We start from the raw sequence: 24,994 nt of genomic DNA, 5'->3' as shown, positions 1-24,994 counted from the left end.
TCTTAGCAAATAAAATTAGTCTTTAAAAAGTCCAGAGATGACAAACAAAGCGAAGAATGTCGGTAAATTTTTTGAAATCTTGCAACTTTAGAGGGGTCTTTTAACATAATCCATATTGTTGAAGGACCAAAATTGAAACTTGTACAACCCATGTCCCTTTTCTCCGTACAATTACAAACATGCTTAAAGACTAAGAGACGACCTTGTAGTTTTTACTTCGAAGAACCAAAGAATCGCGATTCTCCCGCCTTATTCGAACATGCAGGGACATCCTCGCCGGCAATCGCAAGGCTACGCCGGAAGCAGTCGAAATGCAGAATCTCTGTCGCAAGTGATTGTGAGGATCGACGGCGCTGCAGTGAAGGCTCACTCTGATCTTCTCGCCGCCGGCGAAAGTATATCTGCATGGAGAGTCGCACAGTCGACACTGGTGATACTAAAAGCGGCATCCCTTGAATCATTAGGGTTCCATATGCAGAATGTACCCTCACTCAATCGCCTCATGCTCACTGAAGCAAAGGTAAAGTTTTTCATGATTGCTTTAATTTCTCTTTCAGAAGTCCTTTAATTTTGCAACAGATAAAAGATGATGATCAAAATTCTCGAAGTTACTTATAATGATCTGAAGATCTATTAATACGTTTATGTTTGCGTATCGGGAAATTTATCCCGATTCGCGAGTGATCTACCTCTTTAACCATTTGTAGTGCCTTCTAGCTTTCAAAGACCTTTGTTGAGTTATTTTTTTTTGGATTTCTGCATTGCAGACACAGTGTTTTCTTCGAAATCAAGGAAAATGGTTACACATTTTATTCTACGGATTTTGTTTTGCAAATAGGCATGGTCAATTTTGGTTGTACTTTTTCTAAGTCAACATTGATACAGTGGCCTTCACATGTGATCGTTCTTAGGGCGATTCTTCAAAAAAAAAAAAAAAAAAAAAAAAAAAAAAAAAATGGAGATTTTGGTCAAATTTTTTATTCTAGCGGATTCTCCAAAACTTCACACTATGTTAAATGTTTACGAGAGAGAGAATATTTTATTATATGTATAAACTATTTTAATATTATAATCAATATTTATCTGATGGAGTTGAATATATATAATCAAGGTTAAGAGAAAAACCATAAAAAAATGAAAATTTGAGGAAGACCCTTGTTCTCTGGGCCGTATGCTTGTGTGTATAAAAACCAAGAAACAACTTCAATTACTTGTGCATACCGACCAAATGAATGGACCATAGTGTTTCTAAGTTTTTCATTTTTTTGAAGGTTTTCCTTTGAGCCTCCCTTTCTCTATATATTTTGTAGATTTCGAGTTTGATTCTCCATTTTAGAGAAATTTTGGAGAATTTGTTGGGGATTAGAATTACGTCTACATAATACTAATTTCTTTTTTTGGTTATTTAATTTGTTTAATAATTAGATTTCAGATATAACATGGGAAGGATGTAGTAGAAGGTAAAAATAATTTCTAACTTGAAATGGAAATAAATTGAAGTTATGGTCATTTTCACCATTGTTGCTTGTGGGTCTTGTTAGTTATCATGGTGCATGAAGAAATCAAGATACCGTTGTGAGTTTCTTTTTACTTGATTGAGTAGAAATGAGGACAAATCCACATAATTGGAGAATCGAGAATGGACAATTATTTGATCAATTATTCATGTTATAGAGTTGCGAAAGAATCAGTTTAGCAATCATCTAGAGATGAGATGTTTGGTTTCCTAAGTAATTATGTAAGGTTATATATAACTTTTTTCAATTGATATTCGTCTTGTAGATCAACTCTTTTATACATTGCTTTGTTGGGGTCCAAAAGCTCACATCACTACATGAATTGGAGATGGCAATTTGTGAAAGCGAAGGAATTAAAGGCTTCGAAGAACTTGAATTGGGGCCCATGTTAAAGCATCCACTTGTTGTGCATTATTTTTCTATAGCATGCGATGTCACAGAAATGTTCAAGATTACGAGTGAACAAATTATTGCGTATCTCAGTATACTCCTCCGCAAAAGGAAAAAGGTTACGGTTGATGATTTATTGGATTATATAGCAAAGAGAACAAAGCAAAGCCGGGAAAATCTCTGCATACGGATTCAAAGTTTGGGGTATATATTTTACAATTCCATGCTTGCTGTTTTTTTAACTTTTATGATTTTACACTTTTAATAAATTTTATATCTTTACAAACTTAGTTAATTAGATCACTCACATTTTCTTGGGTTCACACATGTCACGGACTCACGGTTAAAACAAAGTTGTAAAACCCTTCAAGTTCTATTTTGAATATCTAATCACGAACTTTTTATATAATACTAATTAATTTATATGAATGTAAATTTTTTTAATAGCATTATATTAGTGAATAATAAATATAACACATTATATGTATAGATATATTTATATATATGCCATACAAATTTGTTGCCTTGTGTCACGCTTTAAAAAACACCGAGTCCTCGCTGTGGCGTGTAAGGCTTAAGGTCGCTGCCATGCCATGCCTCATGCCATTTTGAACCTTGATTATATCCCATGAATACTGCATAAATACCCTCAAATTAGACATGTGAGCTAAATTAATGAAACCAATGTGTAATGATGACAGTGAACAAACAAGTAGTTTTAACTTGAACATTTGCCCAAAAAAGAAATTGTACTCCTTTCGTTCCAAAATAAGTGTCTGCATTTCTGTTTATGTTTGTCCTAAAATAAGTGTCCACTTTCAAAATTAATTACTAACTTTCCAAATCTACCCTTGGTTAATGCACATATATTTAAGAGTTGATAACATAGATAAATTTATTAGAGGTAAAGTTGTCATTTGGTTAACTAAAAAGGGTAATAATTACTTGTGTCTAAAACTGTGTGCCATTTCTATTGTGGACACTTATTTTGGAGCGAAGGAAGTAATTTTCATGGGATGGAGGGAGTAAGATGTCTTGCATGCAAATATAGAGAGCGTGCACCATAGACTAGACACTTGACAACAGTTCTCACCTATCAGTTCACTATTTTTGTCTCTTAGATTCTTACCCTTAAGCATGCTTGTTTTTTCTAGACTTAAATTATCAATAAAACATTTGTGTCTTCTAGCTATCGTAATTGCATTTAAGCCTATGCATTTACCCTTTTTTTCTTTCTGCTGATGTACATTTACAGTATGCACATCAGCCATATCATGCGTGGAAGGCGATCAGAAATCACTTTGCTAAAGAAGTGTTCTGAAGGATTAGATGTAGAGTTGAAACCTGATGACAACGAGGATGATGCTGGAGATGATGATAACAATAAAAACGATGATTTTGGCATCTTGTCATCTCAAATTGCAACCTGTTCTCGCTCTTCAGCAGCTGCACAAGTGCCACGAATTTGTCCGGATACTGAAATGGATTATAGTTTGACTTCTTCTCATGACAATGATGGTGTTGCTCTTAAATGTGGCACAATACATGTAATTCATAAATCACTCGAATACTGGAATCTTGCGGTCAAGTTTAAACCAGAGTTTCTAAACGACAATGTGGAAAGAGGATTTATAGATGGTAATGCAATTGATGGGAATACATGGATGTTCATTAGGACCTGGAAGGACACATGTGAAAAAGAGAATGTACATGAGGTTTGTCTTGCATTCTACTATTAATAATTTTCACTAGTATCTAGTGGACATCAAGCTATCTATTGAGACTTAGGGGCTGTTTGGTTGGTTTTTCATCAAGTTCTGTATGGATAAAGCTGCATGTGTTATTTACTTTGTCTGTATAGATTGTGAAGGTTTTTGTTTGGGAAGGTTTTTTTTCTAGATATCCATAGTCTTAACTGTTTATTAGATTATGCCTCGTAGGCCTTATGTATATTTTCTTATATCAGATTTGTCGACCCTCTATGTTGTACTGAATCATCTCTATCTAAATGTGAAACATCATCAAAATTGGCTTATATTCCATCTTCTACAATTTTTATATTCTATGTTACACCAGCTCTGTCTCCTAACTGCTACCTTTTGCTTGTAGGCATTTGGTCAGATGCTTGAGTTTTATTATGGTCCAATGAAGCCAAAGAAGAAGAACAAAGCTTTAAATAAGATGAATTCTTCATATCCACATATTGGATTACTAAATGTTGCTGTAAGTTAACTACTATCATTTTCATATGATTGTTCGACATTATGGCTGTGTTACCCTGAATATTTATTTTCTATAAAGAAAGCAATACTTTCACCTTGACATGCTTATGATGTAATGGCGGCCTTTGTCTGCATGACGAAGGATAATGTGAGAAACACAATAAGGGATCAGGGCTCTTGATCACTTCTAATCTCACCCCACCCTATGAATTGCGCTTATCACGGGAATTGATCCGGTGCACCGCATTAGTATTGATCTTCAATAGGATTGATCCAAGGGTGGAGATCCCTTCTTACTTTTCTCACCATAACTTTAATTCTCACCGGAACCCAACCTTTGTTCGCATTTGATGAATATAAGGGTTTTTTGGATAACTTCAGTGGGGACATAAGTTTAAGTTTTTTTGTTTTGTTACAGGTTGCATCCATGAAGTTTGGTTTGTGGGATCGTTTGAGTTCCATCCCTCAAGCAAGCAATAAAGAGTTACTATCAAATACAAACTCCAAAACATGTGCTGTTGGTGTTAACACAGATGTTGAGCCTGCTGAAAAGAACGTTCTAGATGCGAGTAAGCACGTTTTGGAGAGTCGTGTTGTTAAGTTACATGCTATTTGTGTGATTTACTTTGCAATGTTGGTTCTAAATGGTTTGAGGTGTGGCCGTGGCTGCGGGGTCAAGCCTTAAGAGCCACAATGTTTTTCAAGGCATGGATTAAGGTGGCAAGTCTATATATCATACACTGGTATCACATATATAGAGTACAGAGGGATATAGAGTACAGAGGGAGGTTCTGGGAAAACCCCCAGAAAAATGAAAAACTGAGGAATATCTTGGTAACCATCCATCTGGATGGTAATTACATGTTCATACAAGTAATTGAAGTTATTTCTTGGTTTTTATGCACATGTGCATGTTATGCACATGTGCATTACCAGACAAAGTGCTTTCAAATTACTTGTATGCACATGTGCATACCGTCCGGACAAAGTCAAACAAAGACATACAATACATCCAAAAAATCATGTGCCATAACAAGCGTTAAAACACCATGGCGCTTGTCTCTTCTTACAGAACTGCTACGGGGGTCAATGTGTCATCGGAGACACGTCTTGACGCCATGTCACGTCTTTTAGAACTCTGAATGTTATTATTCTTTATTGGTTGTATTTTTCTAATTATTCTGATTTGGAACATGATTTAATGATAATGCAGTTGATGGGACTACATGGATGTTCATTAAGATGTGGAAGGACATTTGTGAAAAACAGAATGTAGTTGAGGTATGATGTTGCTCTCTACTGTTAATAGTTGCCATTAGCGGACATCAAGCCATCTGTGGAGACTTAGGATCTGTTTGTTAGCAGCTTAATGAGCTTAATGGGACTCACAGCTTATTAGGTCAGCTATATGTAACTGTTTGGTAGTGGCTTGATGATATAGATAGTGACTTATTCGGTAAGCTTTATGTAGAAAGCCAGGTTTTTTTCCAAACCTTCCCCTGTCAATTAAAAAAGATGCTCCTTCCATTTATTAAAAAGCTCTCCCAAACAAAAACCTTCCCAATCCATACAGACAAATTAGTCCACACAAACAACTTTATCCATTAAGGACTTGATGGAAAACCAACCAAACAACCCCTTACTGTATGGCAGTGCATTTTAGTTTAATAAGCCTTACCATATGACACTATATTTTAGTTTATTCGATTGCGTTCGTGTACCCAAGTCCAATGGACTTTTTAGTTGAACTCTTTACCATGCTCGTTAACTTTTTCTAGCTACGCTTTTTGAGTTATACATATAGCCTAATATGAGAAAAAAATGTCAGATTGTGAACGATTTCTGTATATATGAAGTTATCAGTTTATTTTTCTAGCTATCTCCTTAGGCCTGTGGCTCTGTAGTATCTCTAGTACCTTCTCATCCCAATACCTGAAAGAAGATTTTATGCGAGTAAGACAAATATACCATGCCACTTTTACCTGTTTGTAACTACAAAGCCTACACTTGGCTTAAGTAAAAGAATGGCACATTAATGAGAAAGAATGGTTCTTTCATATCTTCTACTTTTAATTCTTAACTAGCCATGTTATAAGGGTCTGGTTTTTCGCTAGTCCCTCCTCTTCTCATCTCCTAAAGTCAAATATTTTATAAAAATCGGGACGATTTAGGTCAATTAGTGCAACTGATATAATCTTGTAAGTCATTCGCTTGAACTGTTCCATTTACTTTGATGTTTCAGATCATTATATCAACTTCATTTTCCTTTGGGGATTTGTTATCTTTTCTTATATCCCGATTTATCTGCCTCCAGTGTTGTAGTGAATCATCTGGATTAGTCTTCTTTTAAATGTGAAAGTTCATCAACATTTGGCTTCGATCCTACCTTCTGCATTTGTTATATTGTATTTTACGCTAGTCATGTGTTGTAACTGCTATATTTTGCTTGTAGGCATTTGAGAAGATGCTTGACTTTTATCATCATAAAATGAAGCCAAAGAAGAAGACTGCTGCTCTAAATATGATGGGTTCATCATATCCACATGTTGGATTGCTAAACGTTGCTGTAAGTTAACTACGGCTATTTTCATACATGTATTCGACTGTAACACCCCAAGGCCCAAATCAACAGGCTGTCCCGATAACTTCGAATCCAACTTAAAAGTTAAAACCATGGTGGAAATTATTGGTAGCTCACAACTTGAGGCGTATGAGGAGCTCATAAAGTTCATGAATAGTACAAACTACCCCGCTTAAACTCCTGACGTCCTCGTCAGGCCTGCCCATAATCTTCCTCCTTGTAATTGGCGATGTGGGATTCACCTAAGATGTTACAAACACTCCCCTCGAGTACTCATCATACCCGATGAGGTTTGCGCCACCATCCTCATGGTTCAAGGATAGGCTCTAATACCATTGTAACACCCAAAGCCCAAAGCCACATGTTGGCCCAATAACTTCAAATCCAACTTAAAACCATGGTGGAAGTTATAGGTAGCCCACTACTTGAGCCTATAAGGAGCGCACAAATCCCAATGTGGGATGAGTTGTTACATCACATCTAACATTGTTGCCCTAAATGTTAAAGAAACCAGTACCTTTATTTTGACATGCTTATGATATAATCATGTAATTTATCTGGATGTCGTGAATACAAGTGCTGTTTGGCAGCTCTGGTGGGTACATATGTTTAAGCTGTTCTTGTTTTGTTATAGATTACATCTATAAAGTTTGGTTTGTGGGATCGTATGAGTTGTACTTCTCAAGCAAACAATGATGAGGTGATAGCAAATACAAACTCCAAAACATGTACTGTTGATGTAAACACAGACGTTGAGCCAGCTGAAAAGGATGTACAAGTTGCCAGTAAGCACGTTTTGGAGGGTCGTGTTGGTAAGTTACATGCCCTTTGCGCTATTTACTTCTCGATGTTGTTATCCTTTATTGGTTCTATTTTTCCACTTTTCATTCTGTCTCCGTTTCAAAGAGAGTAATTGGATATGTGTTTAAACTGATTATTCTGACTTGAAGTCACAATAATCAGTTTTTGATTATCAGAATTGCTCAGAAGTTCTCTTTTGTTTTGTTCACTTCCCAGATATTACTCTTGAAGATGTTCAGAAGTATATAAAGGAATATTTCATGTCTTCTAATCATATTCTAGACGATATCAATTCTTATTCGAAAAAGCAATCGATCTTTCTAAAGGAGATCCACAGCCTAGAACGTTGGCTAACTGTACAATTTTCCATTGATGACTTTGAGACCCTTGGTTTTGGAGAAATTTTCACTTTTTTGGAGGACCATATTTCCCTACTACCTGCTGCATGGCAAAATTGCTTCTTGATTACCGACAAAGGTGAGAAGCCTTCAGTTAAAGTTTGCATGAATGATCGTTATCTGCTTGAATTCTTATCGGAAGCTTCTAGTAGCTTAGGGGAACATGAAACCTTAAACAAGTTGACAGTTTCCAAGCTATTGAGAATGCAATACCCTTCTGCTGGTCTTACGCTAGTAGAAGATGGTTTTACAGCAGATCTTCTGACTACTTTTAGCAAGAATGGTAGTAATGTGAGCTCCAATAAAGTGTTATTTTCTTCAACTCTATCTGGTTTTAGAGCAGAAAAGGGTTTTTCCGACGCTCATCTTGACACAAACAACGCAGTTGAACAATTACTTCGGGCTCCAATGTTGGTAGATCTAGCTTCGTGGTCTTATTGGGATTATAAGTTTGCACCTTCGTTAGGTCCTCTTTTGGGGTGGCTGTTGAGTGATGTTAAAACCAATGAGCTGCTTTGTTTAGCAACAACGGATGGGAAAGTTTTACGTCTTGATCATTCAGCTACTGTGGATTCATTTCTTGAAGCGTTTCTTCATGGATCTTCTTTTCAAGCAGCTGTAAAGCTGCTATCTTTGATTGCTTTATATGGTGGTGAACGAAATGTACCCTTTTCTCTTTTAAAATGCCATGCAAAGAATGGTTTTGAAATCATGTTAAAGTTTTCTTCAGACGAGGTGGTAAAAGACGATCAGAGATTATCTTTAGCATCAAGATTTCTCATTGATTGTTTGGGTCATTTACCTAAGGAGTTCCGAAGCTTTGCAGCAGAGTTATTGGTTTCTGCATTTCGTTTAATTATCAAAGATGCTCCTATGGTGATTCTGCGTGAAGGCAAACGTAAAGAAGATCATATGATGCTTCATGAGCTTGGATTATTGCTAGGAATAGTTGAGTGGTTCGATGATTATTGTACATGTTTGTCTGCATCCAAAGAATCACTTGAAGATGATAAAAGCAAGGGATTTTCTTCGAAAGATGAAGTTATTTCGGCTCTTGAAGTCAACCAACCTGATAAAGGTTGTGAAAGAAATAGCGTGATTACTCATAGAGTGCATAATGCTGATGACAGTTGCATTCGACCCTTTTCAGAGTCTGAAAGAGAGAAAAATGCTGCTAATATTATCGAGTCTATCAGAGTTGAAGAATTCGGTCTCGCCCCAAATCTTTCAATCGCGGAAAATAGCATTTTAAAGAAGCAACACGCTCGCTTAGGAAGAGCACTTCATTGTCTTTCACAAGAGTTATATTCACAAGACTCGCATTTTCTCCTAGAGCTGGTAAGTTTCTAGGTAATATTACAGAAATAGCCAATCTCCCAAGCTCTTTTCACTTTTTAGCCGTTTTCACACATCATTTCACTTTGTAGCCTTATGCATATGTGTAAGGATTGGTTTTTGGCTATTTTCTGCGTGAGGATTCCACTTTTTTTTTTTCTCAAAACCAATTCTTACGCATATGCGTAAGGATTGGCTGCAAAGTGAAATGAGGTTTGAAAATGGCTTGAGAATGAAACCCCTTTGGCAGATTGGCTATTTTTGTAAATTTCCCAAGTGTCTAGCTTCATCCTTTTTTATGCCTCTCTTTTTCTTGCAACTGTCTTAACGTGGTCGTGCCATTTTGAAAAAAATTGTAGGTTCAGAATGCTGATGATAATATCTATCCAAGAAATGTGGAGCCGACTCTGACATTTATTCTTCAGGAGAAAAGTATCGTCGTCCTGAATAACGAACATGGTTTTTCTGCTGAGAACATTAGAGCGCTTTGTGATGTTGGGAATTCTACCAAGAAGGCATCTGGTGCTGGGTACATTGGCAAGAAAGGCATCGGATTCAAATCAGTATTTCGGGTATCAAAATTTGGTTACAAAATTCGTCAACTTTAATTCTTTAATTATTTTCCTTTTTGAGGGAAGAAACGTACTAAAACTCTTCGTTACCAAATTTGATAACCTTCCAACATGGAATCCACGTTTAGGGTGCTATTGGTACACTGGACAGGACAGAACAAAATAAAACAAAACAGGTATTATTGTTCCATGTTTGGCTGGACTTTTATGTGGAACAAAGTGGAATAGGCGTGTTCCATCCTCACCCCATAGAATACCTTGGAACAGAGTTATGTTTATCAATACAACCTCAAAATAAAACTTACTCCTCTTCTAAAACATCAAATACGCCTTTCTATTTACATTGTATAAATTTTATTTATCGTGTTATATGCTCTTTAAACTTTCATTTACTGTCCCCAAAATATTATTTTTATATGATTTCTATATTTTGATTAATTTATGTAATTTATTAAAAAATAATAATAATAATAAAAAATAATATAGAATAGATATAAAACATAAATTCAAAACTAGATAAACTTTTTATTTTGGTGTCATTTTAATCGTCTTGACGGAATTTTTTTAATGATATATTTTGTTATATAAAATATTTATTTTATTATAATTTAATAACCTACATAATTAATCAAAATATATAAACAACTCATTAGAGGTAAATTGGTCATTTTATTTGTTCGGTCCAGTTTTGTCTTACCAAACGCTAAACAGTTGTTCTGACCTGTTCCGTTCTATCTTGTCCGGATACCAAAGGCACCCTTATCATGCATGATGAATGGAAACTCATCTCTAATATGAACCAAATAATCTTTTTTTCTTCTTGCAATTTAATTTCTGTGAGTTCTTGCATCATCTACGATCTGCTGAAAACATCATTTTGATCGTTATGCAGGTTACTGATGCTCCAGAAATCCATTCAAACGGATTTCATATAAAGTTTGACTTAACCGAGGGTCAAATTGGTTTTGTTTTGCCAACAATCGTGTCTCCTTGTGATATCGAGTTATTCAGCAACCTGGTCTCATTAGATACAGCTGATCAAGTGAATATACACCAATGGAATACAAGCATTGTCCTTCCTTTCAAGTCAAAGCTAACAGAAACTTTTGTGGAGAATATCACATCTATGTTTTCAGATCTTCATCCATCTTTGTTACTTTTTCTTCATCGTCTTCAATGTATCAAGTTCAGAAATATGCTTAATGGTTCATTCATCATCATGAGGAAAGAAATCATCGGGAATGGACTAATCAACGTTTCCATTGGGAAGGAAACATTAACTTGGTTTGTTGAGTCTCGGAAATTGCACGCCAACAGCCTCCGTGATGATGCCAAAACTACCGAAATTTCTGTTGCATTTTCACTTGAAGCATCTGGAAACGGTGATTACATTCCAAAGATGGATCAACAGTATGTTTTTGCATTTCTTCCTCTTCGAACATATGGTTTAAAGTTTATCATCCAAGGTGACTTTATACTTCCTTCTTCGAGGGAAGAAGTTGATGGAGATAGTCCATGGAACCAATGGCTGCTATCACAGTTCCCAAGCTTGTTTGTGGATTCCCAGAGATCTTTCTGCAGCCTTCCCGGTTTCCGGGATTGTCCTGGAAAGGGTATTTCCGTCTTTTTGGGTTATGTTCCACTTGCAGGCGAAGTGCATGGATTTTTTGCTTCTCTTCCTAGAATGATCATATCTAAGTTATGCACATCGAACTGTCTCCTTCTAGAAGGGGACAACAACAAATGGGTTCCTCCGTGTCGGGTTTTAAGAAACTGGAATGAACAGGTTCGAACTCTTTTGCCGGATAGCTTAATTCAGACGCATCTTGGCGTTGGGTACTTGAATAAGGATATAGTTTTATCAGATCCACTGGCGAAGGCATTGGGTATCGAGAATTACGGGCCTAGAATCTTGGTTCGAGTGCTAGCTTCTCTATGCGGTACCGAAGAAGGTCTAAAATCAATGGGTTTTAGCTGGCTATCATCTTGGCTTAATGCGTTATACGGGATGTCTTTCCATTCTGGGCGGAGCTTTGTTGAACCTGAATTTGGCTCCGATATCATGAATACCCTGAGAAAAACGCCCTTCATTCCTCTTTTAGACGGTTGTTATAGTTCCATTGATGAGGGTATGATTTGGATGAATCTTGATGCTTCTTGCACAATATCTAATAACGAGCATGGTCTTGAAGCTTTTGCAAGATTGTTTACCAATCTTCGTATTGTTAATCCAGCACTGTTTGATGGTTCAATCACCGAGAACTTGATTCAAATACTTTCTAAAGTTGGCGTTCAACGGTTATCTGCACATCAAGTAGTAAAAGTCCACATCTTGCCAGCTATTTGTGATAAGAAGAATACCATAGCGAACAACAATCTCATGATAGAATACTTATCTTTTATAATGGTTCACCTACAATCTAGTTGCCAAGATTGTGCTATCGAAAGGGAGCACATAATCTCGGAGCTATACAATAAAGTTTTGATTTTGACAAATCATGGCTTTGTTGTACCTGCTGAGGTGGCAATCCATTTCGATAACAGTTTTGGAAATTCTATAGATATGAGTAGGTTGATCAATGGCACTGATGTAAAATGGTATGAGATCGATAACATTTATTTGAATTATCCAACGGCTAGATCCTCATCTGGAGGTACGTTCAACTGGAGGAAATTCTTGCAGGAACTACAAATCACTGACTTTGTGCAAATTGTTCATATCGAGAAAACTGTTTCTATTTCATCTCAGTTTGTTTTCAGAAATATGATGTGGGAAAAAGTGATTATTTCTCCCGGATCAACAGTCAGCGATTGGGAGTCCCGAGAGTTGGTTCATTTGATAGCAACAGTGTCTTCGACTGGTGATCGTGAAAAATGCAAGTATTTATTGGAGGTTCTTGATGCAAAATGGGATGATTATTTCTGTAATAAGGTTGTAGCTTATTGCAATATCGATGGAGAAAGTAAGCCTTTTAAGTCTTCATTAGTAAGCTCCCTAAACGATGTTCAATGGGTGGCTTCTAGCGTGGACGACGGGCTTTACTATCCTAAAGACTTGTTTCATGATTGTGAGGCAGTGTGCTCGATTTTCGGTGATAATGCTTTTTACGCTGTCCCAAAGGTCGATTTGCTCATCCTATCTTACTTCCGTCCATCAATCATAATCTTTTTCTTTTTTTGCATAACTTTCTGTTTTCTTATCACAATTCTGAACTCACCCTATTTTGAACTTGTGGCTTTTTGGATAAGCAACAGATTCAAAGTGAGAAGTTGGTGAGTAGCATCGGTTTAAAGACTGCTGTTACCCTTGATGATGCTTTATCTGTTCTTGAAGTGTGGAAGAGATCTTCTACATCTTTCAAAGCTAGGTATTATTATGCTTCTAGATCAGATACAAAATCGGTTTTATAGGACACAAAATTATGTCCAAGTCCTAATAGACACCTACAACATAATTTGCTTTATAGGACGCCTAGAATGTGTAACGTCCTGATAGAATACTTTATGAACTTAAATTTATAGGACTAAACTATAAAGTGTCTTATCTAAAAGTGTTGCAATAGGTTTATAGGACGCTTTTGGGTGTTTTAACTAGTGTTTTAGGACGCTTTTAAAATAAAGTGTTGTATTAGCTTTTTTTATTGGACAATTTTGAGAAGTGTATAATTCCACTTTTTTACAGGACAGTTTTCAAATAGTGTCTTATAAAAAACAACTAATATTACACTCTATTTTAAAAGCGTTCTAAAAAACTTGTTAAAACGCTCAAAAACGGCTAATAAAACTATCGTAACATTTTTAGATAGGACACTTTTTGGTTTCTATAAAGTATTTTATTAGAATGGTCATACATTTTAGGCGTCCTATAAAACCAATTTTGTTGCAGTGAACTGCTTAATAGGACTTAATGTTGTAGGACCTTACAATTATGCTTTCTATATAAATGTGTTACAACAAGTTGATCGGACTCTATGGGGCGATCTAACAAGTTTTTTCAGGGACAACTTTGAAATAAAGTGTAGTCCATTTCAATCGATCTTTTTCTGACAGCTTATCGCTTTCCTCACCAGTATATCACAGATGTCGAGATTCTACTCGTTCATATGGAACGAATTGGCTTCTTCAAACCAGAAAAACATAGCAAATTTACGGTGTGGAACGTTTATATTCGTACCTTTTTCTTCTTCTGTTTCTTCAAGTGAAGTTGAGTCTGGTGTGCTCTTATCCCCTCAAGAAGTGTGTTGGCATGATAGTATGGTCCATCCTGATCAGAGTGAATCCCGCAAAATGTTGAGCAATTTATATCCAAGCCTCCACGACTTTTTTGTAAATGAATGTGGCGTAAAGGAGAACCCTCCGCTTCTAGAGTACTTCGTGCTTTTGCGTCATTTATCAGCTGTCGATACTGCATTGAAGGCTGCCAAAAAGGTGAGTGTTCTAAGATCAATTCTACCTTCGGACAGATGCTTTTTAAAAATCCATGACCTTCAGACAGGTTTCTAGGCATTCTTCTGTCACTACTACAAAAATGGGTTTATAGGAACCAAACAATGAAACGTACTTATCTAGTTACAGTAGGGTTTCAGGATGTTTTAACAAGTTTTTTTTTTGGGACACTTGTAAAATAAAATGTCGTATTAGCTATTTTAAGGACAACTTTGAAAAAGTGTTCTATAAACCCTTCTTTTTAAAGGACATTTTTTCAAATAGCGTCGTATAAAATAATTAAGACGATACTTTATTTTAGAAGTGACCAAAAAAACTTGATAAAATGTCTAAAATGATCTATAAACCTACTGTAGCACTTTTAGATAGGATATTTTTTCGGTTTGTTCTATAAAGCATTTTATTTGGACGCTTAGACATTTTAGGCATCCAATAAACCTAATGATGTAGTAGAGTGTTATTCATTGTCATTCTCAAACTTTTCTGAAGGTCATAGAATTGAAAACCCTTTCAGAAGGTCATGGATTTAAAAAAACCTGTCAAAGGGTCATTTAACTAAATGTCTCAACGAATTGATCACCCTATTGTCATACTCAACGGCATTGTCTCAAATTTGCAATCGTTCGACAGGTATTTGATGTTTTTCTAATGTGGAGTGATGGACTCAAATCTGGGCTACTGAGTTTTGAGGATGTTGAAATATTGAAAAAGAATCTTGAAGGAAAGGAGATGAAGGTGCTTCCAACGGCACAGGATAAATGGGTTTCATTGCATTCATCGTTTGGACTCGTGTGTTGGTGTGATGACGAGAAGCTTGCTGATGAATTTGAGGGGTTGAACATTATCGATTTTCTTCGTTTATGTGAACTCAGTGATGACGAACAAGAGATGCTTCGAGTGAAGGTTTCTGTTCTCATGAAAGCGCTAGGAATCTCTGCTCTCTCGGAGGTAGTCACTCTTTCTGGCGAACTTGTCACTACAACAAAATCGGTTTTATAGGAAAAAAGTTATATCTAATTGTTCTAATAGACTGCTTTATAGGACTTAAGTTCAGAGGACCGAACAATTGTGCGATTCTATGTATAGTTGTTGCAATAAGTTGATAGATGTTTTTGGGTGTCCTAACAAGTTATCATTAAAAAACTTTTGAAATATAGTGTTCTACTAGTCTTTTATATGACATTATTTGAAAGGAGGGAGGTTCATGGAAAAACCGCAAAAAAATAAGAACCTGAAGAACACCTTCGTAACCGTTCATCTGGACGGTATGCACATGTTCATACAAATAATTTGTAAGCATTTTGTCCGGTATGCACATGTGCATAAAAACCAAGAAACAACTATGCACATATGCATACCGTCCAGATGAACGGTTGCAGGGTGTTTCTCAGTTTTTCATTTTTTTTTGTTTTTTTTCCCGTGAACCTTACTTTATTTGATAGATTATCGTATAAAAACAAGTGTTCTCTCATAGGACAATTCTCACAAGTGTCATAAAAAACTTGTTTGGATGCCTAAGTAGGTAAGATCATAATGTAAGACTTTTGTATAGCACACACACAATTCTAGTCTATTAGGACAATTTAGGCATATTTGATGTTCTTCAAAACCGAACATCTTATAATTGTGGATGATATCAGGCATAAACAAGTTTTTATCTACTGCAGGTTATTACTCGTGAAGCAATATATTACGGCCCTGTCGACAATGGCTATGAAACTTCGTTGGTGAGCTGGGTTCTTCCATACGCTCAACGTTACATTTCTAACTCATATCCCGAAGAATATCTCCAACTTAAGCTCTCTGGATTCGAAAAACTGAATCGGCTGCAAATCGTTGTTGTTGAAAAGTTATTCTATAAGAACGTCATAAAGCGATCGAAACTGGTGTCTAAGAAGAGACATGATATTAGCTGCCTCGTTCAGGTATTATATTTAGTGACGAAGTTGGGCATTCTAATACGACACAAAAATGGAGCTGTCTTTATTAGTTCTTTATGACACTTTTGAAAAGTGTCTTATTAGCCTTTTTCATATATTTGACTCTTTTCAAAAATGTCGTATAAAAATGCTAATACGACAGTATTAGTTTTGTGTCCTATTAGGTTGTCCAACTTTATCGATAGAACTTGTTAGGTTAGCATATCTAAGCTAAACTGTTTCCTTATTGATACTTACAGGATGAGATCTTGTATGCAACACGTGAGTCGGATTCTCATTCGATATTCATGGAGCTTTCTTGTTTTCTGATCAATGGAAATCCTGAACTGCACTTGGCGAATTTTCTTCTCATGATTACAACTATGTCCGAATCTGGTTCGACAACGGAACAAATAGAAACTTTCGTCTTGAATAGCCAGAAAGTGCCAAAACTCATGGATGAAGAACCCGTATGGTCAATTCAACCTCTACGATGGACGGAGACATCGGCTACAACCCGTTTCACAGAGAGAATGGTCAAGCGCAGCACATCGAATCAAAGTAACAGAAACTGGCCACCGGCCAGTTGGAAAACCGCCCCCAAGTTCATTTCTTCATGTGTGAATGGTCTAGAAATGCAGCAAGATATCGCTAAGCAAACCGATCTTAATGCTGGTAGTATAGAAGAGCATATAATCTCGACCGATCAGGTACAAAATGCTGAACCGTCTACAAGTTCAAACGATGAGGATCATGGTGCAGCCGATGCGGCTGCTGGTCTGAATGTTGAACCTGGTGTGGTTAACCAAGATGTTTCATGCGATTTTAGCCAGAAGGATCGGCTTTCTCATGGTGCAGCCAACATGCAACAGGCGTTGCTCACCGGGAGACATGGCGAGGAACTGGCGTTCAACTTCTACTCCAGAAAATTCGATAAAAAGGTTGTGAAATGGGTGAACCAAGGTCGGGAGACCGGGCTACCTTATGATATTGAAGTCTGTGATGAGGAAAACCGGAAAGAATATGTTGAAGTAAAAACAACCGATTCCGGAAGCAAGGACTGGTTCGAGATATCGGTCAGAGAGTGGCAGTTTGCGGTCAAGAAAGGTGAATCTTTTAGCATAGCACGGATCGTTTTGTCCGGCGATAAATCCGGTCGGGTGACGGTATTCAAGAATCCGGCGAACCTGTGCCGGAATGGCCACCTGAAGCTAGCTGTTTTGGTGCCAAAGCAGCTGGAGGAAGAGTCAGTTTTCTGTTGATATTATTATTATTATTAGCTTTATGTTCTTGTATATTTTGTAAATATTATGTGTTATTTATGATGCTTGGATTTCTTGTTTTGTATTTAAGGATCTTTAAACATTTGAGTTGATTTGAACCAGTTTGTACCTTCATTTCTTGTTTTGTATTTAAGGTATTATTGTTAACCGGTTATGTTTGGTAAATTGCTGTTATATGACTCGCTCAGAAACATTTTTAACGAACTTTTTAAAACAAAGAAAATAGAAATTTTGGGAATTTTAAACAAATTTTTATGCTCCAACGGATCCTCTAATTGGATAGAATAGGAAAGGATGTGAAATTATTTAAATTTAGAAAACTTTCCAAAAATAATTATCATAAAAGAGGAATGGTTTTTATTGTATTTTAACCGGTAAGAAACATTAATATTAAATGTTTAATAGAAAAAAATAATTTCTCAAATATAAAATCATTTTAATAATAAAATTTATATTGTAATCTTTAAAATAAAAAAAGTTGTTAAGAGTTGAATTAATCTTCAAAATATTTTAAATCGATGTTTCTAACCCTTGTGTAAGTAAACCAAGCGGAGCTAGTGTTCGACCCTCTTTGTGTTTCCCATTTCATGCAACACATTTCGATATGCTCGTGATTCTCAAGTCTTGTATAACCAAGATGTTTGATCTGATATGTAACAATCAAATATTAAAACTTACAAATTGAAATCAGTCTCATCAATATCTTATAACGATTGTTAATAACATAAGTGAAATATGACAAAAATAGATGAAAATAACATTATGTTTTTTATTTTTTTACTCAAATACTTAAATAGATATTTTACCTTTTATAATTATATCAATCATATAATTTGACTTAATTTTAATAAAATAAGTAAGATAAATGGTTGTGAAACTAAATCACTAGAGAAGGTAATTATCAAAAAAATGTAATAATTGAATTATTTTATATGATTGATTTTAAATAATTTGATTAACAATAAAAAATTGATGTAATAAATACGATTAGGATTTAGGAGAACTAGAAAAGAAAAATAAAGAAAATTAGTCTCATACCCGAATCCGTAAACTATCCGGCCCGATAGCCCACGGGTCGATATTTGCGATCGGTTAAATCCCTTTTAACGGCACTAAAACCCTCGGTGGTTCTGTCGCCGGCTTTAATGGCGAGCTCACGATTACTCCTCCGTTTTGCAAAACCTAGAATCCTAGAAAACATCTTTACTCAACAACTCCTCCCACAACGATATCTATCTACTACAGTCTCGCCGTCTCATCACAATGACCACCAACGCAACCACCAATATCACGCACGAAACGACTATCTCAACAGCTGGAAACCACCCAAGGATCCTAAAGAGGCTCAATCAAAGCTCTCTCGGCTTCGTCGGGACTACGCGATGAAGGTAAAGGCGGTTCGCAAGGAGTACATTCAGGAAATGGAGCTTCAGAGGCTCGACAAGCAGAGAAAAGATGAGATCAAAAAAGAAGCTTTGAGGGTTGAAGGTGAAGAGCGTAAAGCTGCTAAAGCCGCCGCGAAAAAAGCGAAAGCCGCTGAACGTCAATTGGCTCAGGAAGAGTTCCGGCAAACCCTGGTACGTGGATTTTGTTTTTAGTTTCATATTTCTGAGTACTTTTTTCATTACTAAATGATCTTTTTGGTCATTAGAAATTGGTACTTTGTTGAACTGGTTATACAACCTGGATTTGCTTCATTATTGCTCGTCACTTCCGATTTGCAGCCTCTCACTTTTGTGCTTAGGATGGAAATTTGAGATTAAACTGCCATAGCATGACTACTATAAGCCATTGCTCTTTTCTGTTCATGTTCTTGTTGTTCAGTGTTCTTTTTTTTCTTCCAATTACATCGTTTGCTCCACTAAATTTGGTCGAGGCATATTGAATTGTAAATCCTTTATCGTCCTTCTAGAGCCTATCCAGAAACTAGACATGGTGATACCAAAGGGCGTTTGGCCTAGCGGTGTGTGTCTTTGCCCTCCTAGGAGGTCCTGGGTTCAGACCTCACCAAATGTGAGGAGGGCGTCTGTGTTTATTTGTTCTATTTGCTGTATATAATATTATATACTTCAAAAAAGAAAAAAAGAACTAGACATGGTGGCTGGTGAAGAATGTTGGGATTAGCATTTATGTTGAATTGGACAAGTCATTCTCTTCCAAATTACACACATGATCATCATCATCATCAAGAATTCAAGACTACATATCAGTTTCCTTTTCTCTTGCTTTGAAGCTTATATTATCTATGTTGGGATTGTTGGTGCTGCATTTGGACACACTGTTGCATCCTGTGCCATCCTGCCAAATGTTTCTTTAACCTCTTGATTCTTGAATATTATTTTTCGAATTTACCACAAAGGGTACATTTGGTGGAGTCCCGTCTTTCACAAATAGACCTCTGTAATGTTAAATGAGACTCATTATATGTATAACCATCAATATGATGTAATTTTGTTCTGGGTAACGAATCTAACCTAAATAAACAAATGCTTAAATGAATCGGAATATCTTTTAGTCCAATGTAGAAAAAGAAATAGCTTTTTCATGTACTAAATCTAGCAAGTGCTCTAATCCTCTGAGCTACAGGCTACATTTTCGCGGGTGAACCCTCTATTTCTTCATATTTCAATTTCTTTGAAGTTTCTTTCTTTACTACAGCTGATTAACATTGTTGTTACGATGCATATGTAGAAAATAAATAAGGAAAACTAGATTCAATCAAATGATCATTATATTACAAATGCGATAACTGAGCTACAAGGGCTTGCTCTACATAAATTCATTCAAGGAATTCAATGAACTCTTACAATCTTTACTGTTAAATATAATACTATTTACTGTTAGCTATCCATATTTAGTATGAATACATGGATTTGCTTTAAGTGTACAATATTATAGTGCACAAAACCAATATGAGGAGTTGAGGACAACCAGAACAACAGTGTCTAGATATGTCAGCTGCTAGAAGCAATCTCAACCCTCATCACCCATACTTAGGAAAAAAGGATACACTTAGGTAATGATATTTATGCAATCGGGAATTTGTATTTGCTACTCTTGTCACATATTAGATTTAGATAAATTCACATGTCTTTGGATATGAGAGGGAGGGAATTTTAGGGGTTGTTTGGTTGGGTTTTTATCAAGTCCAGTCTGGATTATTCTGTTTGTATAGATTGGGAAGGTTTTTGTTTGAGAGGGTTTTTTCATATATAGAAGGAGTGGGTTTTTTAATTGGGAGGGACGGGTTTCGAAAAAACTTGGCTTTCTGCATAAAACGCTCCCCCGAAAGCTTACTGAATAAGCCACTTTCTATATCATTTAGCCACTACCAAAAGTTATCTATAGTTGACTGAATAAGTTGTGAGTCCCGTTAAACTCATTAAGCTGCTAACAAACAGGCCCTTAGTCTCATCAAATATTCAAGTCCCAAGAAGAACAAGCTCCTTCTAGTTGTAGTTGCCTGCATTTTGTATAAGTTAACCATGAGGTGCAACCGTTATGCTAATAGGCTTCTAAAACAGCTCCAGACTGCTATTCCATGTTATGGTGTTCTAGTTGACCCTTGTGTGAAACCCCTTGTGCTGTTTCATAACTCTGTAGCTAGCCGCATGCCAACCATAATCAAATAGATGAATGTAAGTATGTAATGATTATGATGTTCCAGCGATACATTAGGCATACACATTGTAAGATTATATCTTCATTAAAATATTCCATCCATCCCAAGGATTTTGTGAAAACAAATTTGTATAGCAGCCTTCCCTCTCACAATCATGCCTATGGTTCATTTATGCAAATAATTCATTGATTCTAAGAGCATCTCCAACAGATTCTCCATAATTTCTCCAAGATGGAGAAAGCCAAAGTTAGTATCTCCATTGGGGGGGGAGATGTTTGTTAGGAGCTTAACGAACTTAATGGGACTCGTGGCTTATTCAGTCAGCTATACATGACTGTTTGCTAGTGGCTTAATGATATAGAAAGTGGCTTCTTCAGTAAGCTTCTGGGGGAGAGCTTTATACCAAAAGCCAAGTTTTTTCCAAACATCCCCGTCGCAGTTAAAAAAATACACTGCTATCTATGAAAAAAAACCTTCCCAAACAAAAACCTTCTCAATCTATATAGACAAATTAATCCACACATACAGCTTTATCCATACAAGATTTAATGGAAAACCAACCAAAAAGCCCCTTAGTTTATTTGCTTCTTTGTAGTCTCTTTGATGACTTTTTGATTGATATCAGCAAATTAATGTCACTGAAATCTTGTGGCTGCAGTTAAAAGAAAGAGCCGAGAAGCTTGAATACCACAAGATGAGAGAAAACAAAATCATGGAGAAGAAGAAAGAGAAGAGTCAGCTTCTGCATCGTCAAAGTTCCATGTGGATCGATGAGCCTGAATTGGAAGGTAAGATATTGGAAGCCATTGTTGCTGGTACTATATGAATGCAGTTATTTATCCCCCATGCTGTATTTACTCATTTGTGAGACTTCAATTTTCCTTTGCTTTTCGGTTTTAATGTCTCGCTTAATATTAGCCTTGAAATATATGCTGTACTTTTTAGCTCTAGACTGCTGTTGGTCTTTATTTTCTTTTAGTAGTGATGTTAGCCTGTTTGTTAGCAACTTAATGAGTTTAATGGGACTCGCAACTTATTCGTTCGATCAGTTATACTTATACATGATTGTTTGGTAGTGACTTAATGATATAGAAAGCGACTTAGACCTTGTTTGTTAGTGGCTGAAGGATATAGAAAACGACTTATTCAGTAAGATTCTAGGGGAAACTCTATGCATTAAGAGTAATTCATTAAGAGGTAATGAAAAACCAACCAAACAACCCCTAAGTAAACAACCTCATTGTAGAGGTAGGCAAATGGGCCTGAACCCAGAACCGGTTAAAAGCCAGACCGGTTACCATCACTTACGATATTTGAAGTTGGCTCGATTAAAGTTATCGAAATATCTTCCTCTCCATATCCCTCGTTTTACCGCAGTCCGACGGGCAACAGTGGAGAAAGGTTTTTAGCCTTTTTAGCCTTGTGGAGAAAGCCATTAGTAATACCAGATTTCGTCCTTCAACTCTTTCTTGATATGCAAGTTTAATCCCTAAATAAATTTTTATTCAGGATGATCCATTTCCTATCGTTTTAATCCACAAGTCTAAAGTCGCTTTTGTTTACTTTCTATCTTTTATCTTGAAATTGATCTTCAACGTCCGTCATCATAGTATTCTTGATCATTGGTTAAACAAAACACTTAGGGGCCGTTTACACGACCCTTACTGATAAGAGTCGACACTTTAACTTAAAAGATTATAGTCTATTAAAACGCCATCGTAATCATCATTGATCAGCACGGAGAATATACAGCCCTTCAAGACTGTATCACGTTGGGAATTCCAAGAAATTGTCATCTGAATTTGTATTTATTAAACGTTAAACGTGTGCAAAAATACCGAGGTTCAAACGAGGAAAGGCTTACGGTGGATACCTAGGCACTCAGAGACGAGGAATAAATTTCGGCGAACACTGCGCATGGTGGATTCACAATCCACTGCCTTGATCCACTTGGCTACATCCGCCCCTATAATAAGAACAAAAGATCTTTCTCGATCAATCCCCTTGCCCCTCATTCTTCGAGAATCAGAAAGATCACTTCCTTACATGTTAAAGACTCTTGGTCTTTGTTGTCGCTCTTATCGAGTAAGATTTTCAATCATTGTCATGCTCATCCAATAAGGTAAAGAAACCCTGTAAACACTTCATAGATAATCTTTAGTAAACGGTCCCTTAGTGGTATTTTGGGTCAAAAGACCATTGGTATGTAATTTTTTTCCCAATGAGACGTTTAGTTTGATGGAATGGTTCTGAGGGATTTGGATTTCGTGAAAGGATTTGCAATTGGAGGGATATGAAATCCTTGATATATTTGGTTTCTAAGATTTGAAATGGAATTGAATTCCACTCTTTTTAAATAATTTATAAAAACAAATTATACATAATTATAAAATTAATTAAATTACCTTTTTATTAATTGATTATTACAAAATAAATGTTTCAACATATTTTTAAACATTATTTACACACAAATCCTATAAAGTCAAACAAAATACCAACAAACCCCACGAGATTTCTAAATTCTATATTTGTGGGATTTCAAATCCAAGTAATCTTTTAAACTAAACATAGGAGTGCAATGGAATTGAATTCCAAATCCCTCTAAATCTTATCCAATCCTACAAACCAAACATGCCATAAGATTCAAGATTTTCTAGAATGTACGTTTAATTATAGAAAATGGGTTTGTATTACCCTCGAAAGCGTTTCCATCGTACCGGTCTAATAACCATCATAAAGAAGTACATCCTATGTGTCCTAGACAGGATTGACCAGCCGGATTTGAACACAAAACCTCATTGTGAAAACTCCATCCTACCCTACTTTTGTTGAAACAATCAGTAGAAAGCATATGATTATGATGTTTATTTGACAATAAAATCAAAAAATAAAGATTACAACTAGGTTTGACAAACTTGACTCCATCTAATTAATCAATGAAAGACCTGTTATTTGTAAATTTAAAATTAAATAAGACTCTTGAATCTGAAGAAAGCGATTAAGTTAATTTTTTAAATAAAAATTAATATAACTTCTCTAGTTAACTTCTTATACAAAAATACATTAAGGTCAAAATCGTCAATTTTGAATCTAATTTTATATGAGGACTAATTAGAACCATTGTTATTGTAACTCTTACCAAAGCCGTTATCTTCAGTTATACGAAAAACGCCCATGATATTAAAGGACGTCTTGAGCCTCTGATTAACGCTCAACTTCATTCAAGGATCCCTAATACCACTTTCATGAGAATCGATACATATGCCGATAAAAAAGCATCAGCCTTATAACTTTTATACACGGGATTTTTTAAGTCGATGAATGCAAATGAAGTAATTAAAATAGTGATAAAACAAAAAATAATAAATATGAAGTGTCTGTTTAATTGTTTGTGGATTAAAATACAACTTTATCCATTATTGAGTAGTATTTAAGCATTTTACTTTATAAAACTCCATCTCAATTGAAATAGGAAAATATAAGAGCATCTCTGATAGTTATATTTAGGGGTGTTTGTGGTCTAATTTGGATGGTTTAACCTCTTAAGCCACAAACTAAACCGTAATGGCGGCAAGTGATCAAATCGGTCAAATCGGACCACAAAAAATCGGTTTAGTGTGACCGGTTTAGGCGGTTTGAACTTATTATGGACTTTAAACGTAGAAAAACATAACATCTATATTCAAAATGAAATTTCTACCAATGTAACATTATTAAAAAGTAAGATATTGAATTATAAAGATACATTTCTCTTTATAACTACAAAAAAATTGAGTTGAAAAAATGTTAAAACAAATCTACTGATAATAGTTGGAATTTTGAACAAACATTGAACAAGTCGAAGAACGATTTGGAATTTTGGATTTGATTTTTGATTAACTTCGGAATTTTGTCAATTTAAATAGACA

The 24,994-nt window shown here is 35.8% G+C and overlaps 2 protein-coding genes across 2 annotated transcripts; both read left to right on the top strand.

Moving 5' to 3' along the window:
• The first annotated feature begins 225 nt into the window (after positions 1-225).
• Positions 226-17,576, top strand: LOC112520882. The gene is made up of 16 exons (XM_025129505.1): positions 226-520; positions 1,783-2,111; positions 3,163-3,622; positions 4,017-4,130; positions 4,548-4,698; positions 5,343-5,410; positions 6,582-6,695; positions 7,345-7,522; positions 7,728-9,247; positions 9,604-9,816; positions 10,709-12,937; positions 13,072-13,218; positions 13,867-14,244; positions 14,893-15,210; positions 15,930-16,187; positions 16,442-17,576. Exons 1-16 carry the CDS (start codon positions 260-262, stop codon positions 17,441-17,443), a joined length of 7,740 nt encoding a protein of 2,579 aa, XP_024985273.1. The 5' UTR covers positions 226-259; the 3' UTR covers positions 17,444-17,576.
• A 1,012-nt stretch (positions 17,577-18,588) lies between these two features.
• On the top strand, positions 18,589-22,090 carry LOC112521447 (reticulocyte binding protein 2 homolog b-like). The gene is made up of 2 exons (XM_025130309.1): positions 18,589-19,041; positions 21,745-22,090. Exons 1-2 carry the CDS (start codon positions 18,610-18,612, stop codon positions 21,910-21,912), a joined length of 600 nt encoding a protein of 199 aa, XP_024986077.1. The 5' UTR covers positions 18,589-18,609; the 3' UTR covers positions 21,913-22,090.
• The last annotated feature ends 2,904 nt before the right edge of the window (positions 22,091-24,994 follow it).

Source organism: Cynara cardunculus (genome assembly GCF_001531365.2).
Source record: "Cynara cardunculus var. scolymus isolate 2C chromosome LG 11, CcrdV1, whole genome shotgun sequence".
Lineage (NCBI taxonomy): Eukaryota > Viridiplantae > Streptophyta > Magnoliopsida > Asterales > Asteraceae > Cynara > Cynara cardunculus.
Note: the sequence above shows the minus strand (reverse complement) of the source record. Positions and strands in the feature narration are given on the sequence as shown.